This window comes from Aedes aegypti, chromosome 2 (genome assembly GCF_002204515.2).
Source record: "Aedes aegypti strain LVP_AGWG chromosome 2, AaegL5.0 Primary Assembly, whole genome shotgun sequence".
Classification (NCBI taxonomy): Eukaryota; Metazoa; Arthropoda; class Insecta; order Diptera; family Culicidae; genus Aedes; species Aedes aegypti.
In genome coordinates, this window is record NC_035108.1 from 238074973 (window position 1) to 238090595 (window position 15623).

Consider the following 15623-nt stretch of genomic DNA (forward strand, 5'->3'; position numbering starts at 1 on the left):
TAATTGTTGTGACTGCACATAGAACCTATTAAACTGCCAAAGTCTCAATTTAAAAAGAAATTCTTAATTTTATGCAGTTATTCTATTATTTTGCTGGATAAAAGAAAAACAAAATGATGTGTTTGAACCGTCTTAAGCCATCCCAATTTTTGTAAAAATATCCACTTTTTTGCGTCGTTCGTCTCCCCTGAGCAATTTTCTGTATACGATACTGCAAATTATATGAAATATTACATGTAGGTCTATTATTTGATTTTATAAAAATAGTTAACTGAGAGATTATTGATCTATTGAACATAATTTGTAAGCAACCTTATACAGAAAACCAAGCTGTAGTAGGATAGACGGTCACTAATTTTGTGAGATATTTCATCCTGCTGCTCCAACAGTTCACGCTGAGCATTAGTGCGATACCTAAATTACTTTATTGAACCTATGAATTCACCTCGCTCGTGCTGTGTATCACGAGCGAGGATTACTTGGTAGTGTTGTACTTTTACAACGGCGTGAATGGCACGTCATAAATTCTACTCTCCCTTGTCCACCTCTATGTAATTAATAGACGACCTAAAACCCTTCAAAATGCATCAAAAGTTCCACGTCATAGGCGAGAAATGCATAAATTGAGTCCTCGCTACACGCGCAAGCGCACCCCTCATCTGCTCTGCACCGTAGCTCAGCTACTAGTGCGAGGAATTTAAAGGGATCAGTCTTTATGAGCACACTTTCGCTACTGCGGTGGTCGTGCGGCGACCGCACTAAATCTATTTATGCGTCTGTTTGCAAACCAAACGCCGCGAAGAGAAGAATAAAATGGCGCATGTTGCGAAGCGATTTCATTTCCCCTTCGCTTCGGCACGACCGACATCTGTCGTTTCCGAGCACTTCATCCACACGCGGAGGCATCAACACACGAACGGACGAACGAATAGAGTTATCAGCCGATATTTTTTTTGATTTTTTTGCTCTTTGAAGCATAACTTTCAACATGATATTGTGACGAATCTACAAGAGATACAATTTTGCTCTCAAAGACACTTTGGTAGCTAACAAGTTAATGCATATTTTGTAGAAGAACTTTTTTAACATTAATTACGATAATTTTAATAAAATTCATGAAAATACGTCAAAAAATGCTGATTTTCCCGTCACTTTTTGCAAACTTTTCGTAATTTGAGCCTTTGAATCATTTTCTACAAAAATCACGTCCAAGAAACTAAGATAGATTAGATCATAAGCTTTCGATTCATGCGCTGAGATTAAATGTATGACGCATAGTTAATTAGATATGTTATTCCAAAGATGAACAAGTTGAAAATCTTAAAATCGTGAATAACTCACTTAGCAGTGATTTGCGACCCTATGTTCCATGGGCACTTTTTCATATCTCATGAAGACCTGTCTACCCTCCAATTATTAAAAACATGGAACCAAACACCCTGTATAGTGTCTGTATGGAATATACTAGAACCTGCTTTTTGGAAAGGTATATTTTGGCCGGTATTCAAGATTTTTGCATCGTCCACTCCGATTGAACGTATTTTTGAGTATGTCTGGTCTTCAATGCCCTGACGCAACAAAACTTTAGTTTTCATGCTTGCGTAATGTCACTTATTTCGTAATTGAAAATATGGACACAATCCGAATCCCAATACCGGACACAATCTGAAAATGGCTCCATTTCTATAAATTTGTACATCATCGAATGCTTTTATATGGGGAATAGTATTTGATTGTGTGATCCAAACGATTTTTTCATTTTTAAAATAACTACTAATTGGGCTGAAATATAAGGCGGTAACTATTTATCGATTTTCAAACATCTCTACTTTTCCAAGAGACGTGCATATTTCAAGGATACGTTATCCTACACATGCATTACTCTCCATAATGTTTTGAAATTTCGATATTAGATGAGGGCGCTCTCCAAAGCATTTTAAAACTATCTCCTATGAATTAAAACATTGCCTTGTACATTAACCCTAAAAGACATTAGGGAAATTACCAATGCTTACATTCTATGGTTTCAAACAAGTTTTCTGGAAAAAGTCCCTATAATACTTTGACCCCGATGCCCCTACGTTTGTAAATCCAGAGTTGGATCTACCCGTATGACATTTTAAATGAGTGCGCTTGTATGTTAATAAATAATTCAGTTTTTTTCGACAATTTATCAAAAATACCAAAATGTTTTTAAAGTCATTAAACATTATCGTGATATGCGTGTTACGGTACTGCATATAAATAAATATAAAATCATTATTCTTTCCAAGCTACGAAAAAATACAAAAATCTCATAACCAATTTAAAGGTGGCGTTGGGTATTACCTTAAAAGTTGAGCATTTGAATAAAACAAATCAAATTTATATTTCGCTACTTTGCACTGCATAGCATAACATTCTAAGAAAATACTGTTCACCCTAAAGATTAACTATATGGTCGTGCCTACATTGCCACAACTAACGGATTACTCTTGGTAAGACTGCACGAATCAGTTTCCTTTAAATTTAATTTGTTTTGATTTTACTGTTCCCAGTGAGCCCACTTAGATCGCTTTGGTCAAGTTTATACCGGTGAAAGCTGTTTCGATACGCTTGTGGGTTTTCCAGATTCCTCTCCATAATGTCTGTCTGCAGCACTTCCTTCGATACTTCGTCTAGCTTTTTGCCTCGCCCGTAGAAAATATTTTCCGAGTAAACCCGGTCTTTCTGGCGATACGTCCCGTGCAGTATGTCCCAGTAGTAAATATTGAAAGCAAAATTGACGTGGAAGTACTGATGATGATTGTCATGGAAGATTGTATCCGGCTGCCATGGCTGCCACCAGAAGGACTTGAAATTAACACCGGAGTGACCCAAAATCCCATGACAGTAAGCATAGACCACAACGATGTAGAACGGTGCTGAAAAAGAACTTGGGAGATGAATCAATTGAACCGAAACTAAAGCTAATACACATACCCCAGTGGACAGGAACGGTGACAATCGGAATGAGCATTACAAGCTGAGTAAAAATAATCTCCACAGGATGGCTGGCCGTTACAGAGAAGGCCGTCGGTTGCTTGTAGGTATGGTGCAGTTTGTGAAAATTTTTGTACAACCATGGCCAATGGAATATTCGATGAACCCAGTAGGTTGTGTAGTCCTAGAAATGAAAGAGAAACAAATGTTCAACAATTGCACTGTTGTTTCTCCAATAGTTATTCTTAATAAGTAAAACAGACATCATAATTTTTGTTAGGCCTAAATAAATCAAAGTTTCATGAACGATTGGGTTCACGCTTTACGATGAAAAAACAAAGCAGGGATTTAAGGTACATTAAACGATGTGATGGAGGAATTTTTGAAAACTGATTTAATGAAGCTTCGCAGTTTGTGTGAGGAAAGATGAATGATCGAAATTTATGCGCAAACGGTTTGGTTGTTCAGTTGTAATCGAAGGCATAGGGTAAGCTGGACCAAAAGATAGGGAAATAATCATTGTGGTTTTAGTAAAATAATTATTGTGGTTTTAGTGAAATAATCCATGTTTCCAGAAAAACTTTGAACAAAATAGTTGAAAAGGAATAAATGCCATAAAATTGACTTTTAACATACTGACTGCAGTACACTAAGGGGAGGGTTATGTCGGTCAATGTCCCAGGTAAGATACCACAGTGATTCAAAAAATGACGTAAAAAACCGTATTAATTTAAAAAACGACGTAAAAAAATGACCTCATGTTGTTCGACGTTTCATGACCATACGAATCATATTATAGAACTTTGTTTTGAATGAACATTTTTTTGTCTCAGATTTTTTTAACGTCGGTTTTTGAATTAACACGGTACCACGTAAAAAATCGTGCAAAAATAAACAGCGTGAAAAAAAAAACTTCAGTGCCTTGCTGAATTTTTAATGTTATGTTAGGTATTTTTTAAACATCAAAATGTATTCAATATGTGTAATTTGTTATCTGAACTGGAATCTCTGCGATTTGAATCGCAATAATTACCAATTGCATTAATTTTTCTGCATATAACGGTGTATCGAATTGTTCTGATCTCTTTTTGCACGTGTTTCGAAAATTTCAGAAGTTTTTCTTCAGTTTCTCTTGAAAAATATCACAACAATTTTGTTTAAATGTCTCTAAAGATTGAAAACACTACACAAATAATGCCATTTTAATTCATAGAGTAAGGTGGGGCAAAAGTACGACCTTAGTGAAATAATCAATGTTTTCAGAAAAATCATAACAATTGAATGAAAATAAATAACACATAGTGAACTTTCAACATATTGGCTACAATTATGTTGAAAAAACTTGTATCGAACTATTAACCCATTTTTAGTTATAACAGTTTGAAAAATGATTGTCTTAAACGAACTTTTGTCCCATCGGTAGGGCAAAAAATTGAAACTAGAGACAAAAGTGCGCTGGCTGAAACACAAAATATCGATACTTTTATGACAAACATACTTTATACCAGCCTTAAATTTATGTTTGCGGAAAATACAAACTAAATTTTCATCAAAAAATTGCCCTGTTAATTGAAATATATCCGAAAACAGCAGTTATTGGCAAAACCAAGTGAAAACGTAAATTTTTGAAGACTGTTTTCGTACGATCAGGCAAATTTCGCTAAATTTAGAGATAATATGTAAATTTTAGGTAGTTTTTTCACTAGATAATATATGGGTCGAACTTTTGAACGTCTAAAACAACAAATAACCATAACTTTTTCAAATCTCAATAGATTTTTATGATATTTGCATTGAGAGTCTCTCCCTTGAGTAGCATTCGAACCTCCATGGAATTTTTGTTTTGCAATAGGCTTGAAATTTTAAAAAGAAACTCTTGCCCCACTCGAACTTTTGCCGTTCGTTGACGCTATCACCAAAATCACATGCTCCGCGGCGAAAAGAAGTTCAACAGGAGCATCTTTTTCGTTTTTATTATTTATCAATAGTAACTGCATCATGAATAAATATAAAATAATCAGCTGTTTTTTTTTCAAAGTAAAAGTAATGAATAAAAGTAAACTTATTAACATTTAATCTCTAATTCACAAATATAATCAAAGTGTCCGGGTATTGGTACCCCGTCCTGATTTCGATTCACCACTATATTACAATTAACCCTATTTTAGGGAATTTTTTAAGAAATATTTAATGAATATAAAATGTGAATTTCTATGGAAACATCACATGCTTGGTATGAAGTATATTTATGAGAAAAATATCAATATTTTATGATTCGATCAGGGAACTTTTGATTTATCGGTGAGACAAAATAGCAAACTAAATTTGATTTCATGTTGTATCTATGTGCAATATTTTACACTGTTTTTAAAACTGTGAATAGTTAGACCACAATTCAAAAGTTGTTCTTGTTATTTTCTCTCACCAAAACTCAAGATTATGGTTAAAAACCTTTTAGATTGTTGTTATGAAAAATCGAATTACGAAAAATGTTATACCATCGATGTTATGAAAAATAAAACAATGACGTGATTATTGACCGGTTCCAGGTCATTAGGCCGAATGCCATTTGACCGAATGCTATTTGGCCGAACGCCATCTGGCCGAAGGGCCATTTGCCCGAATGCCGTTTGGACGAAATTGAAAGCAATAGTGAACAACAGTTAGCATGCATTTGGAATGAATTTCAAATCTGAATTTAAAGAATAGTTTATGCTCCAAGAAGGATATATCATCATTGATATACAGCTATTTAGTATTAGTTCAAGAAACAGACAATGCTGAAAAAAGAACACCATAAATGTCAGCAATTATTCACTTCTCTGCTAGCGGTAATAGATGCCGGCAGAGTTTTTCGCATTGCATTTGTATTCAGCTTTTGATAGTAACTAAAATGGTTTACGATTTATTCGTCTTTTTGAAACATCGATTTGCTTCAATGATTCGAATTGGACTAAGTAAATTAATTCATAATTCTAGTAACCACGAGTTTTGGCTTCTTTTTTCACAACGGAGAAACAGTGAGCCTATTTTACGAAAGTGTTCACCGCGCCGTTCTATTTACTGATATACGCAAGCAACGGTGCAGAGCAAGTCTTGGAGGCGAATGACATCTCACCTAAGTTAACCCTTGTGCTAAAAACACGTTTAATAAGACTCTTTATGAAGAAAATGAAAAAAAAATCAAATAACAGCCTATGATGAAAAGAAGGAGAACTCTCTTATAAAAAATCAAGCAAATGTAATGCAAACAATTATTATATCAGTATAACTACATAGAACTGCCGATGTTTTAAAGAAAGCAAAATTCCCAATTAAAATATATGCTTAATTTTTGCCTACAGTTATGGAACCAATACAAATCGAAAGAATAGCTTACGTTTGAAAGAAGGAAAAAAATCGGATGATGAAAATGGTTTTAAATCCTAACACACCGATGGTAACCCGGAAACAAACCAACCATCAGCTTAGTGTCTTGACGCGAGTTCACAACTTTGTCCTGAATTACAGGTCATTTTAATTATTGTCTTGTCTTATCTCTTGGAGCACTAATATAGCGACAAACATGACGTTCGGCTACATCATAAAAATCAACAAATTAATTAACTAATCAGTTATTGGGCCACACTTTGTAATCCTTCTGATAAGTAGAAGCAATTTGATTTATTTTGTTCGAAATTCGGCCAAACGACCCATTTGGCATACGGCCATATGGCGTTCGGCCAAACGGCATTCGGCTAAATGGTCTGACACCTTATTGGACAAAACATTTTGATTTGACGACTAAATATGGGAAAAAGATGGTTTTGCAGTACCGTTTTGTCTCAAATTCCGAACAGACTCGTATTCCGAACACTCGGTTTTTGTATGGCGGTATGGTTGAAACGTTTCGCTGAAATATGTCATCACATTACAAGGAAATAGCAGTCAATTGCCATTCAAATTTAACGTCTTCCAATCTATTTTATAGCTTGGGAGTAGTTATGATTCTCTAGTTCGAGACCAGTAGAACCAGCTCAGATTAGTTTATTTGCTAAATTATTCATTTGAATACGATTTATTCGTGCTGTTCGGAATTTGAACCAAGGTGTTCGGAATATGAGACAGAATGAACACAGTGTTCGGCATTTGAATCAAAATATTGTTGCATTCTTTAACGTAAAAACAATACTAAACAAGTTTAAACAAACAATTTTATCGAAACACCCAAAAGCTAACAGTTAAACTTTGCGGAGAAATTGAATTTTTCACAAATATCAGCTTATTTATGCCTTCCCGATGCATTTCAAGTCACTGTTGACCTTGAGTGTTCGGAATATGAGTCGAAACGGTATATGTGAATAAAAAAAATTATAAGAGATAGCGTTGATGTACTGGTGTTCGTCAAAGTGTATAATATTTTAAGGTGCATAATCTGCAACAAGTAATGGATGATTTCCTGAAGAACAACTACCGAAAAACTAAACATTACATATACTTTGCAATTGAATTAAATGGACAAATTTCGATTACTTTTTCAAATCGACGTAAGTAACTTCCATACGGTTTTGAGAAAATTGATTCAGAAGAATCACAACCTGTCTTCTAAAACTGTTTTAAAATGAATCACCTTTTTGACATTTTTCGCCGTGTACATTGTTTAAATTTTGCATACAATAAGCTCGCATTAAAAAACTAGGCAGTTCCTGTTATTTCCCACAAAAATTTCATTACAAAATGATAAGCCGATTTATTCAGTTACTTTCGACGTCTTTGTACCAGTGTAAAATCGACTCAAATAATGTTTTGTTTTCATTCGTGGTTAAGTCACTTTGTCTCTCCATACAGCGGAGCGGCGAAAGTAGTGGTTAGGTAGCGAAAGTTGAAAATCTTACTTTCGTCGTTTTGTAAATCCGGAAAGTAAACTTCTTAAAAAAGGAAAAATCGAGTTGGTTTAGAGCAAAATGTGTAGAATTTCGTCTGCGAAACACGTAGAATCGATAAAGTAAGTTTGAATACTTTTTTGATTTGAGTCTGTGTGAATAAGTTTTCGAGAAATTAATTATTGTGAAGTTTGCATAATGTTTTTCGGTAGTTGTTAAAACTTCCACTCGGCTGGTCATAATTAATTGAAACAAGTTCCTGAAGAAATTTTCAGAGGAATCGTGAAAATCTCATTTTTTTCAAAATCGAGGAATCATGAAAAAAATTCTGGAAGAGTCTCAGAAAAATGCCTCCTGCAATCATTTTTCAAAAAATATATATGAATAATTTCAAGATAAATATTTGCTGAAACAACAAGTGAAGTTTTTGAATGAATTCCTGAATGCCATTTTATACGAATTTATTAGAAGCTTCTAAAGAATATACAGAAATAATTTTCAGAAAACTTCAATGCGTAGCTCTGCTGAAATCTTTGAAACAATTGTTGAATAAAACATTGACAATCAAATCAAAATGTTTTGTTCCAAGCAAAATGATAGTTTCGTGAAAATTGCAAAAAAATATAATCATGTATAAGAAAACACAAATTTATCCCAACCACAGCTACCAGTACAAAAGCTACAAGTACACCCGATTCTGTTTTTGCACGGGGGATGCGTACCGTGGAAACAAAGTTTTCAGTTCAAAATTTCAAAAACCGTGCAAAAAAAGTAACACCAGTTCTCGACGTTTCATGCAAAAATAAGGTTTTGGCGGAAAAAAATGTATGAAAACTTTTTTTGCACGGCCGTGTAAAAAAAATTCGTGCAAAAACAGAATCGGGTGTACCCTTTGATCCCTCCCACAAAAATGTTTTGCAGACAGTGTTCCAATTTTGCTCTAAATTATCCTTAAGGGACATGCATGCACCTTCTATGACAAACATCTGAAATCTTCTGATGAACAGGAAGGTTTTTGCCAAACATGTTTGGAATGGTAAGACCTGGCAGACGATGGATGGTTTGAACTTCAACGCTAGCGAGTGGACAATTTTTAAAACGCAAATATCTCAGACTCCTGATTACCGTAATCCGGGGTATCATTGATCAGCGGGGTAACAATGATCGGAACGACTCATCTCGTAATAAGTTGGTATCATCATTTATTGATGAAACATTTCCAAAGCATGAATGTTGCTTCTCTTTCTTATATTGATAAGCTATTAAAAATTACGATTTTTGCAAAATTTACGTTTACTTTATGCGTAAATTTGTCAAGTTTGCGAAACAGTGATTTCAATGGTTAAGGATGACACTACCGAAGATACATGTCTCACATAAGTTCTGCAAGCGATATGAGCAAGGAAAATGCGGTTCTCACTAAAAATGACATCGCCAAAAATGATTCCGCTGTCAAAACTTTGATAAGTATGTTCAATTAGGCAATATTAACGAATTACTGTTAAGAATGTAGAATTCCCTTAGGAAATTGCCTACCTTTAGGCGTATTCCGCTGTTCGAGGTGTTTTTTATTTTAAAATAATTCAAAAAATAAATAAGATGTAAGCGTTTGGGCATCATATTCGGCTTCAGGGGCCATGATTTAAGCTAGTAACGACATTTTCAATATTACTGTACGTTGTTTACATGGATGATCAATCAGCATATCAGCATACATATCAGCTAAATGATAAAATCACATAAAACATTTTTGTAAACATGCTTAAATCTTTCAAAAAACAAAATACAGTATATAGTCACGAGCTATGGGTGGCAGTGCTTGTTTTAAAAATTCAAAACTCAGAACATTTGCATTTTTGAATTAAATATTTAAGAAGTATCCTAAAAACTGATCAATGTTACCCCGGAAAACGGTTCTTCAACTTACAAACATGACGTCTTCTATAAAGTTATTCTTTACGCACAACTCAAAATAATAACAACCGGCGTTCAGAAAATGAATCTTCTGCATGGAAAATAAAACCTAAACACAAATAAGCATTAAGCATTAGCATTAAGCATTTCGCACAAATTCGTAGGTGGTGCAGCCCTAGACCATTGCATGAGGGTTGCCTCCTACCCGTCTGTTACCAAAGTCAGAAATTTGGGACTAACCTCTAACTCTTAGACAAGATTGACGCATCCTCCAATAATCGAGAGCTGTCCTGGCCACGTCCTTGCGAAAGCTGGAAAATGGGAAAGGATGATTGATTGAACACCTACTTAAGAAAGATGCAGAGAACTCTACGACCTTTCATAGGTGTTACGGGAAGTTGTGGAATGTTGATGGAAGCAAGTGGGAAGGGTAGTGCCACATACGATTGGTAGACGTTCTGGCCGACAAATGGTTAATATTTACGCATTGTGATCATGCGCTGCTGATCAGAACAAACTCACCAAATTCCTTTTTCGAAACTCCTCTGCAATCCGTTGCTTTTCACATTCCATTTTTCAATCAATACGCTTAACACGTACACAGCAGATAACAGAAAAACGAGTCACATGAAACGAATTAAATTGTTGGAGATATCACAGAGCAGAGCAAAACGCAAGCAAATCATATCCAGAAAAAAAAACACTTTTATCACTTTGAAAAACATGTTTCCACAGGACATTTGTACGTGGCATCAAATAAAACCAAAACACAAATTGCTTCAAATGGTATTTCTAAACAACAGCTATCATTTTAAAGAAGGAAAAAAATGATGAAAATATTAGCCACTAAGTATACCGTCAAGCTACCATTCACCGTGCATTTTAGAAAAAAAAAAATGCACTTCAAAAAATTATACAACTTTTCCAAATGATTTGAAGCGTACTAGAATACCACTAGGTAGCGTGCAATTATATCACAATTCAGGGAAAAATCTAAAACTAGTGATACATATTGAAAAATTACTCAATAATTATGTTTGAAAATGTCATGTTAAGGTCGCCTCGTACCGTTCTATGTCACCATTTACCGTGCACACTAGTGCACCATTCACCGTGCGTATAGTTTTCGTCATGATTTAATTTTGTATCTTGAAAAAACGTTGTTAATGGAGCAACTATGTTGCTAGTAGTGTGCGCACTTATTTTTAAGAGTATTCAAATCTTCATTTACAATAAAAACAATAAAAAGTTTCAAAATTGGCTAAATATTCATTTTTTCATTAAAATCGTTATATGAGGTTTGACTGTATCGTCCTAACCATTCCATATTCAATCAAAAACTAAATATGAAGTAGTTTAATCACGACATAACAATAAATATAATATAACCCAATAATATCATGCCTTTCACACTAATGCATGGTAATAGGAACCATACATATTGAAAAGGGTCCATTCACCGTGCATTTGGGTTTCGACTGAAACACAATGAAAAATGCTAATTTGCTTCAAATCTCATTGCTTATACGATGAAATACATCTTACTTGTAGTATCCACAGTGAAAACTTGTTGAAATGTTGAAAAATTTGATATTCTAACGCATAGGTTCCCAAACTTTTCTAGTGCACGACCCACCTAGCGATTAGGCATATTTTTTGCGACCCACCAGAAAGTGTGAGATTTTTACTTTAAACATTCAAGATCATTCGTAACTTCGTTATCGATCAGTATCGATCGAAAGTTGATATAGACAAACTCCACATAAAATTTCAAGGTGCGCGATGTTTTCAATATTCACAACTTATCAACTTTACTTACATTAAATTGATTTTTCCTAAATAATTAAATGCATTTAATAAAATCATTTAATTATGAAAAATACAATCGTTATCATAAAATAAAGATAACATATTTAGTTTTCTCGGAAAAAGCAAACTTCCAAGATAAAAGTTCAGTTCCAACATTTTTCGGAAAGCTCGTTTCAGTATTTTTGGCTTCTTAGGTTTAAGACTTACAGTAGAAAAATTGGCTTTAATGGCGACCTTATTTGAAATTAGTTAACTTGTTCCGAACGTAGCTCTACAATACATGTAATTTCGTCTTTAACTACGCTTTTTCGTTAGTTATTTGCCACGCGAAAATTTTCAGCACAAGGAGTGCAGGTAGTTCGTTGAAATCCGATGAACCTTTGTGATGATATTAATTGAATTATTTTTCAAAGTTATCATGTGTGAAAATTCTAACTGTATCTTTAAGAAACAACATATTTTTGCAGAGTTTTTCAAATAAATAGCCGATTCTCTTGATAAAAATCTATTTCTCTTGGTCGTATTGCTGAAAAATCCAAAATCAGATATTAAAGTTACAAATCATTTCAAGTAAAATGATCAATTCAATCTTGATCAAAAGTATTAACCAAAATATAAATGAGAACTGTTAAAAACCAGTTGCTAAAAATCGAGAGGACACTAAGAAACCTACAAAATAAATAAGAACAAAATTTTTTCGCGACCCACCAGAGATGAGCCCACGACCCCCCTGGGGGTCGCGACCCACAGTTTGGGAAACTATGTTCTAACGTTTAAATGAAAATTGTGATTTTTTGGCGTTTCCACTAAGAGTGTTAAAAAATCTCATTATTGAACAAAATTCACATGATTTTGACAACATAAACTAAGTTTTTTCAAAATGCATTGTTACAAGAACTATTTATTTTTATCAGTTCTATATTATTTCGCTAACAAAACAATATTTTTTGCATTTTGTATATATATTCTGTAGGAATCTGTATATGTGCACGGTGAATGAAGGCCGCACGGTGACTGGTGACTTAACGGTACAATAATAATCTTCGCAACGGTAACGGTTTTCTTTTTTATTCGACCTTTTGTCCATTTGGCCTTTTATCCATTCGATTTTTCATAAATTCGACCTTTTGTCATTCGATATTTTGTCCTTCGACCTTTTGTCCTACAACCGTCGCGGGGGCGACCAAGAAGCATAAATTTTACGACGTCAGGGCCGATTATGGTATGCATGGATGGTGCGAGCCTGTGAGGGAGAAACCGATATGATATTTATGTGTCAAGGTGAGCCGAGATTCTGCTGTCACTAACTGTCACTGTGAGCCCAGATCTTAAACAATGGACAAACTTTATAAAAGCGCGTAATTGATCAAAACATATGTTTGCATTTCATCAAATGTGACAAAAAATCACTTGAAAAGCTATTCATGTTTTTTCAAAAGTAATTTCACGATAGCACCTTTAATTTTGATCGAATATAAAGTATTCAAATACGCATCATTTTACTTTTTCCAATAAAAACGAAAATTAAATGCATAGAAAACGTTGGCCCTTTTTCCAAGTTTGTCCCGAACGATCTAAGGTACACAACAAAAGAAAACTAGCGATTTTCATCAAGTCTGCCTTCACGGCAACGCGGAACTACTCAAATCTGAGTTATTTCAACGCAAAACAGTAGTTGAGCCCAATAACCCAAATTTGGCTAAATTTCCAAGGCCTTCGTTAAATACTTTGCCTTTGAAGCCATAAAAAAAATTTACTTAAATTTGGTTTGATTCAACGCAAAATTGAGTTCATTCAACCCAAGCTTGCGAATAATGCATTTACCCAAATTTGGCTTATTGGGCCGAACTACCCCCATTGGGTAGGGGCAGCTCTCTCTGTTTATGACAACATTGGTAGGGAAGAGAGAGAATACCGAGAGATTTTGGGTTGAGAGAATAATCGATATACTTAATTTTGGGTAAAGTAAACTCAAAAATAAGGTAAACTGTTTTTCCGTGTTGATTGAAGTTGGCAAGCTTGATTTTTCTTGCAGTTTGAAATTATTTGTGTCATATTTTGTGTGTAGTATCGGTGCCTCCCTCCCAGGTGCGAGCTATTCATTCCCGAGCGTCTCGCATACGATAGAACTTGTTTTTATCATACAAAATATGATAATATAAGACAGAATAAGTAGACTATTCGGCATTTGAATCTAAAAGTTGTTCTACTGTTTTGCGTGAAAATAATAGTAAACAGTGTTAAATTAACATTCAACAACACAAAACTTTACATTTTAGTTGAGCATAGAAAATTTTCAAAAATATTCCAATTTGCATGCCTGTTAAATGCAATTAACGCCAGAGCAAATTTGGTAACCAAAAAATACAACCTAGAGATTTACGTAGAGATAACTCAATGAAGCTATTACAAATACTGTTTATCATTTGTTTGCCCTATGATTTTGCGAGTTTGTTTGAAAGTTCAATCTTGAGTTCGATACTTACCTGATAGACGAATATTGCAACAAATTGAAACCAAAACCAGAACCAACCATACTCGCTGCATCCGTAATAGATAGTAAGCATGCTACCATTATTCATTGCATAGCAAGCAATTACACCGGATAAAATGCTGACGATGAGCAAGGACGAAGCTCCAACCATTATCTCATGAAGCTCCAACTCTGGGGAGAGAAACTTTTCCGGCTGACATTTCCATTCGTGAGCTTTATCCCGACGGCAAACATAGAAATACCACTGCAAGAAAAGCACACCTCAATCAATATTGAAATTCATATTCTCAACATTTCATACGTGAATAAATCCACCAATTGCGAAGTAGATAAGGTAAGACCCGAATACAGCAGCTACTATATAATACGACAAATCATCCAGGTGATAGCGCGTCTGAACGGTTGAATGCGAATCATCGTCAGCGCTCGACGGAATTTCGGACCGAAATTGTTTCAGCAAGTGCACCAAGATTACGATCCAATCACCTGTGAATTATAATCAGAATGTCATTCAACTCGGTATGACAGCAAAATTAAATAAAAATCGCGATTATTCATATACGTTAACCTACAGCTTCAAAAACTAGTTAATCTGTTGATTGGAGCCGTTTTTCAAAAGGCGTGAATGAAGTTAAGACTTATAGTACTAATAAAAAAAACAAGTTCCGTGAGAACCAACTGTAAGCTAACTACGAGCTGTCAAAGCAATAAATTCACAAACCTTTAAGTGTTGTAGCTAATACAAATACAGCTGTTGCAATTATAAGATTTTTTAAATATTCTGGTAAAATAGTCCACACTTTTGTTAACTGTTTCGAATAATATTCGGTCCACCGTACTCCTTCTAACAAAGGATTGCGATAAGTTCTTTTAACTCGGGAATGGTTTGATTTACTCATTATCCGTAAATTCACTCTGAGTATTAAGACTACGCGAGAAGCACGTCAATTTTGGTCCAATCCTTCAGCGCTACTATTACCTGGAGGTGCAAAAATATTGCCAAAACCGTTATCGCTAAATGCTGATTACGACGCGCAATACATTTAAGTCGATGTTATCGTATGTTAGCTCTACCCTTAACCTGCCAAAAATATTTGCAAGAAGGGTGAAAAAATGTTAGTTTTCAAAAGACTTGCTTCAATATCAATTGTATAATTTACAATAGTATTTTTAGTGAATTTTGTGGATTTCAAAAGTTCGAGCATTTCCTATTTTTTAAGTTACACAGTTTGTATTTATTATCTTATTCAACAAGATGATTTGATGTACCCTGCATTGACAATGTTACACAATGGAATGCGAACTTTCTTCCAAGGGTGAAATGAATAATAGTATCGAAATGAGCAATCAGTTCGATGCTCTAGACAATTTTTTCAAACATCAAATCAAAGCAGTCTCTAGCCCAGGCTCTTTGATTCAAGTGAGAAAGCAATGGAAGTCGCCTATCGTCGTCAGTTGTTCCGAATTTGGCGGATTTAGGTAGGAGATCTTAAACTCCTTTAGGGGAATTAAGGTCTACTTCATAATCGCAAAGAAAGGAGACTGTCGCGTTTTTCCGGAAATTCTTAAAGATCGTGAACTTC

The 15623-nt window shown here is 34.6% G+C and overlaps 1 protein-coding gene across 1 annotated transcript; it reads right to left on the reverse strand.

Annotated features, from left to right (window-relative positions):
• Positions 1–2342: 2342 nt before the first annotated feature.
• LOC110676479 (lathosterol oxidase-like) lies at positions 2343–15001 on the reverse strand. The gene is made up of 5 exons (XM_021844520.1): positions 14762–15001; positions 14342–14526; positions 14033–14284; positions 2962–3145; positions 2343–2903 (listed from the first exon to the last, which is right to left on the reverse strand). Exons 1-5 carry the CDS (start codon positions 14937–14939, stop codon positions 2509–2511), a joined length of 1194 nt encoding a protein of 397 aa, XP_021700212.1. The 5' UTR covers positions 14940–15001; the 3' UTR covers positions 2343–2508.
• Positions 15002–15623: the final 622 nt, after the last annotated feature.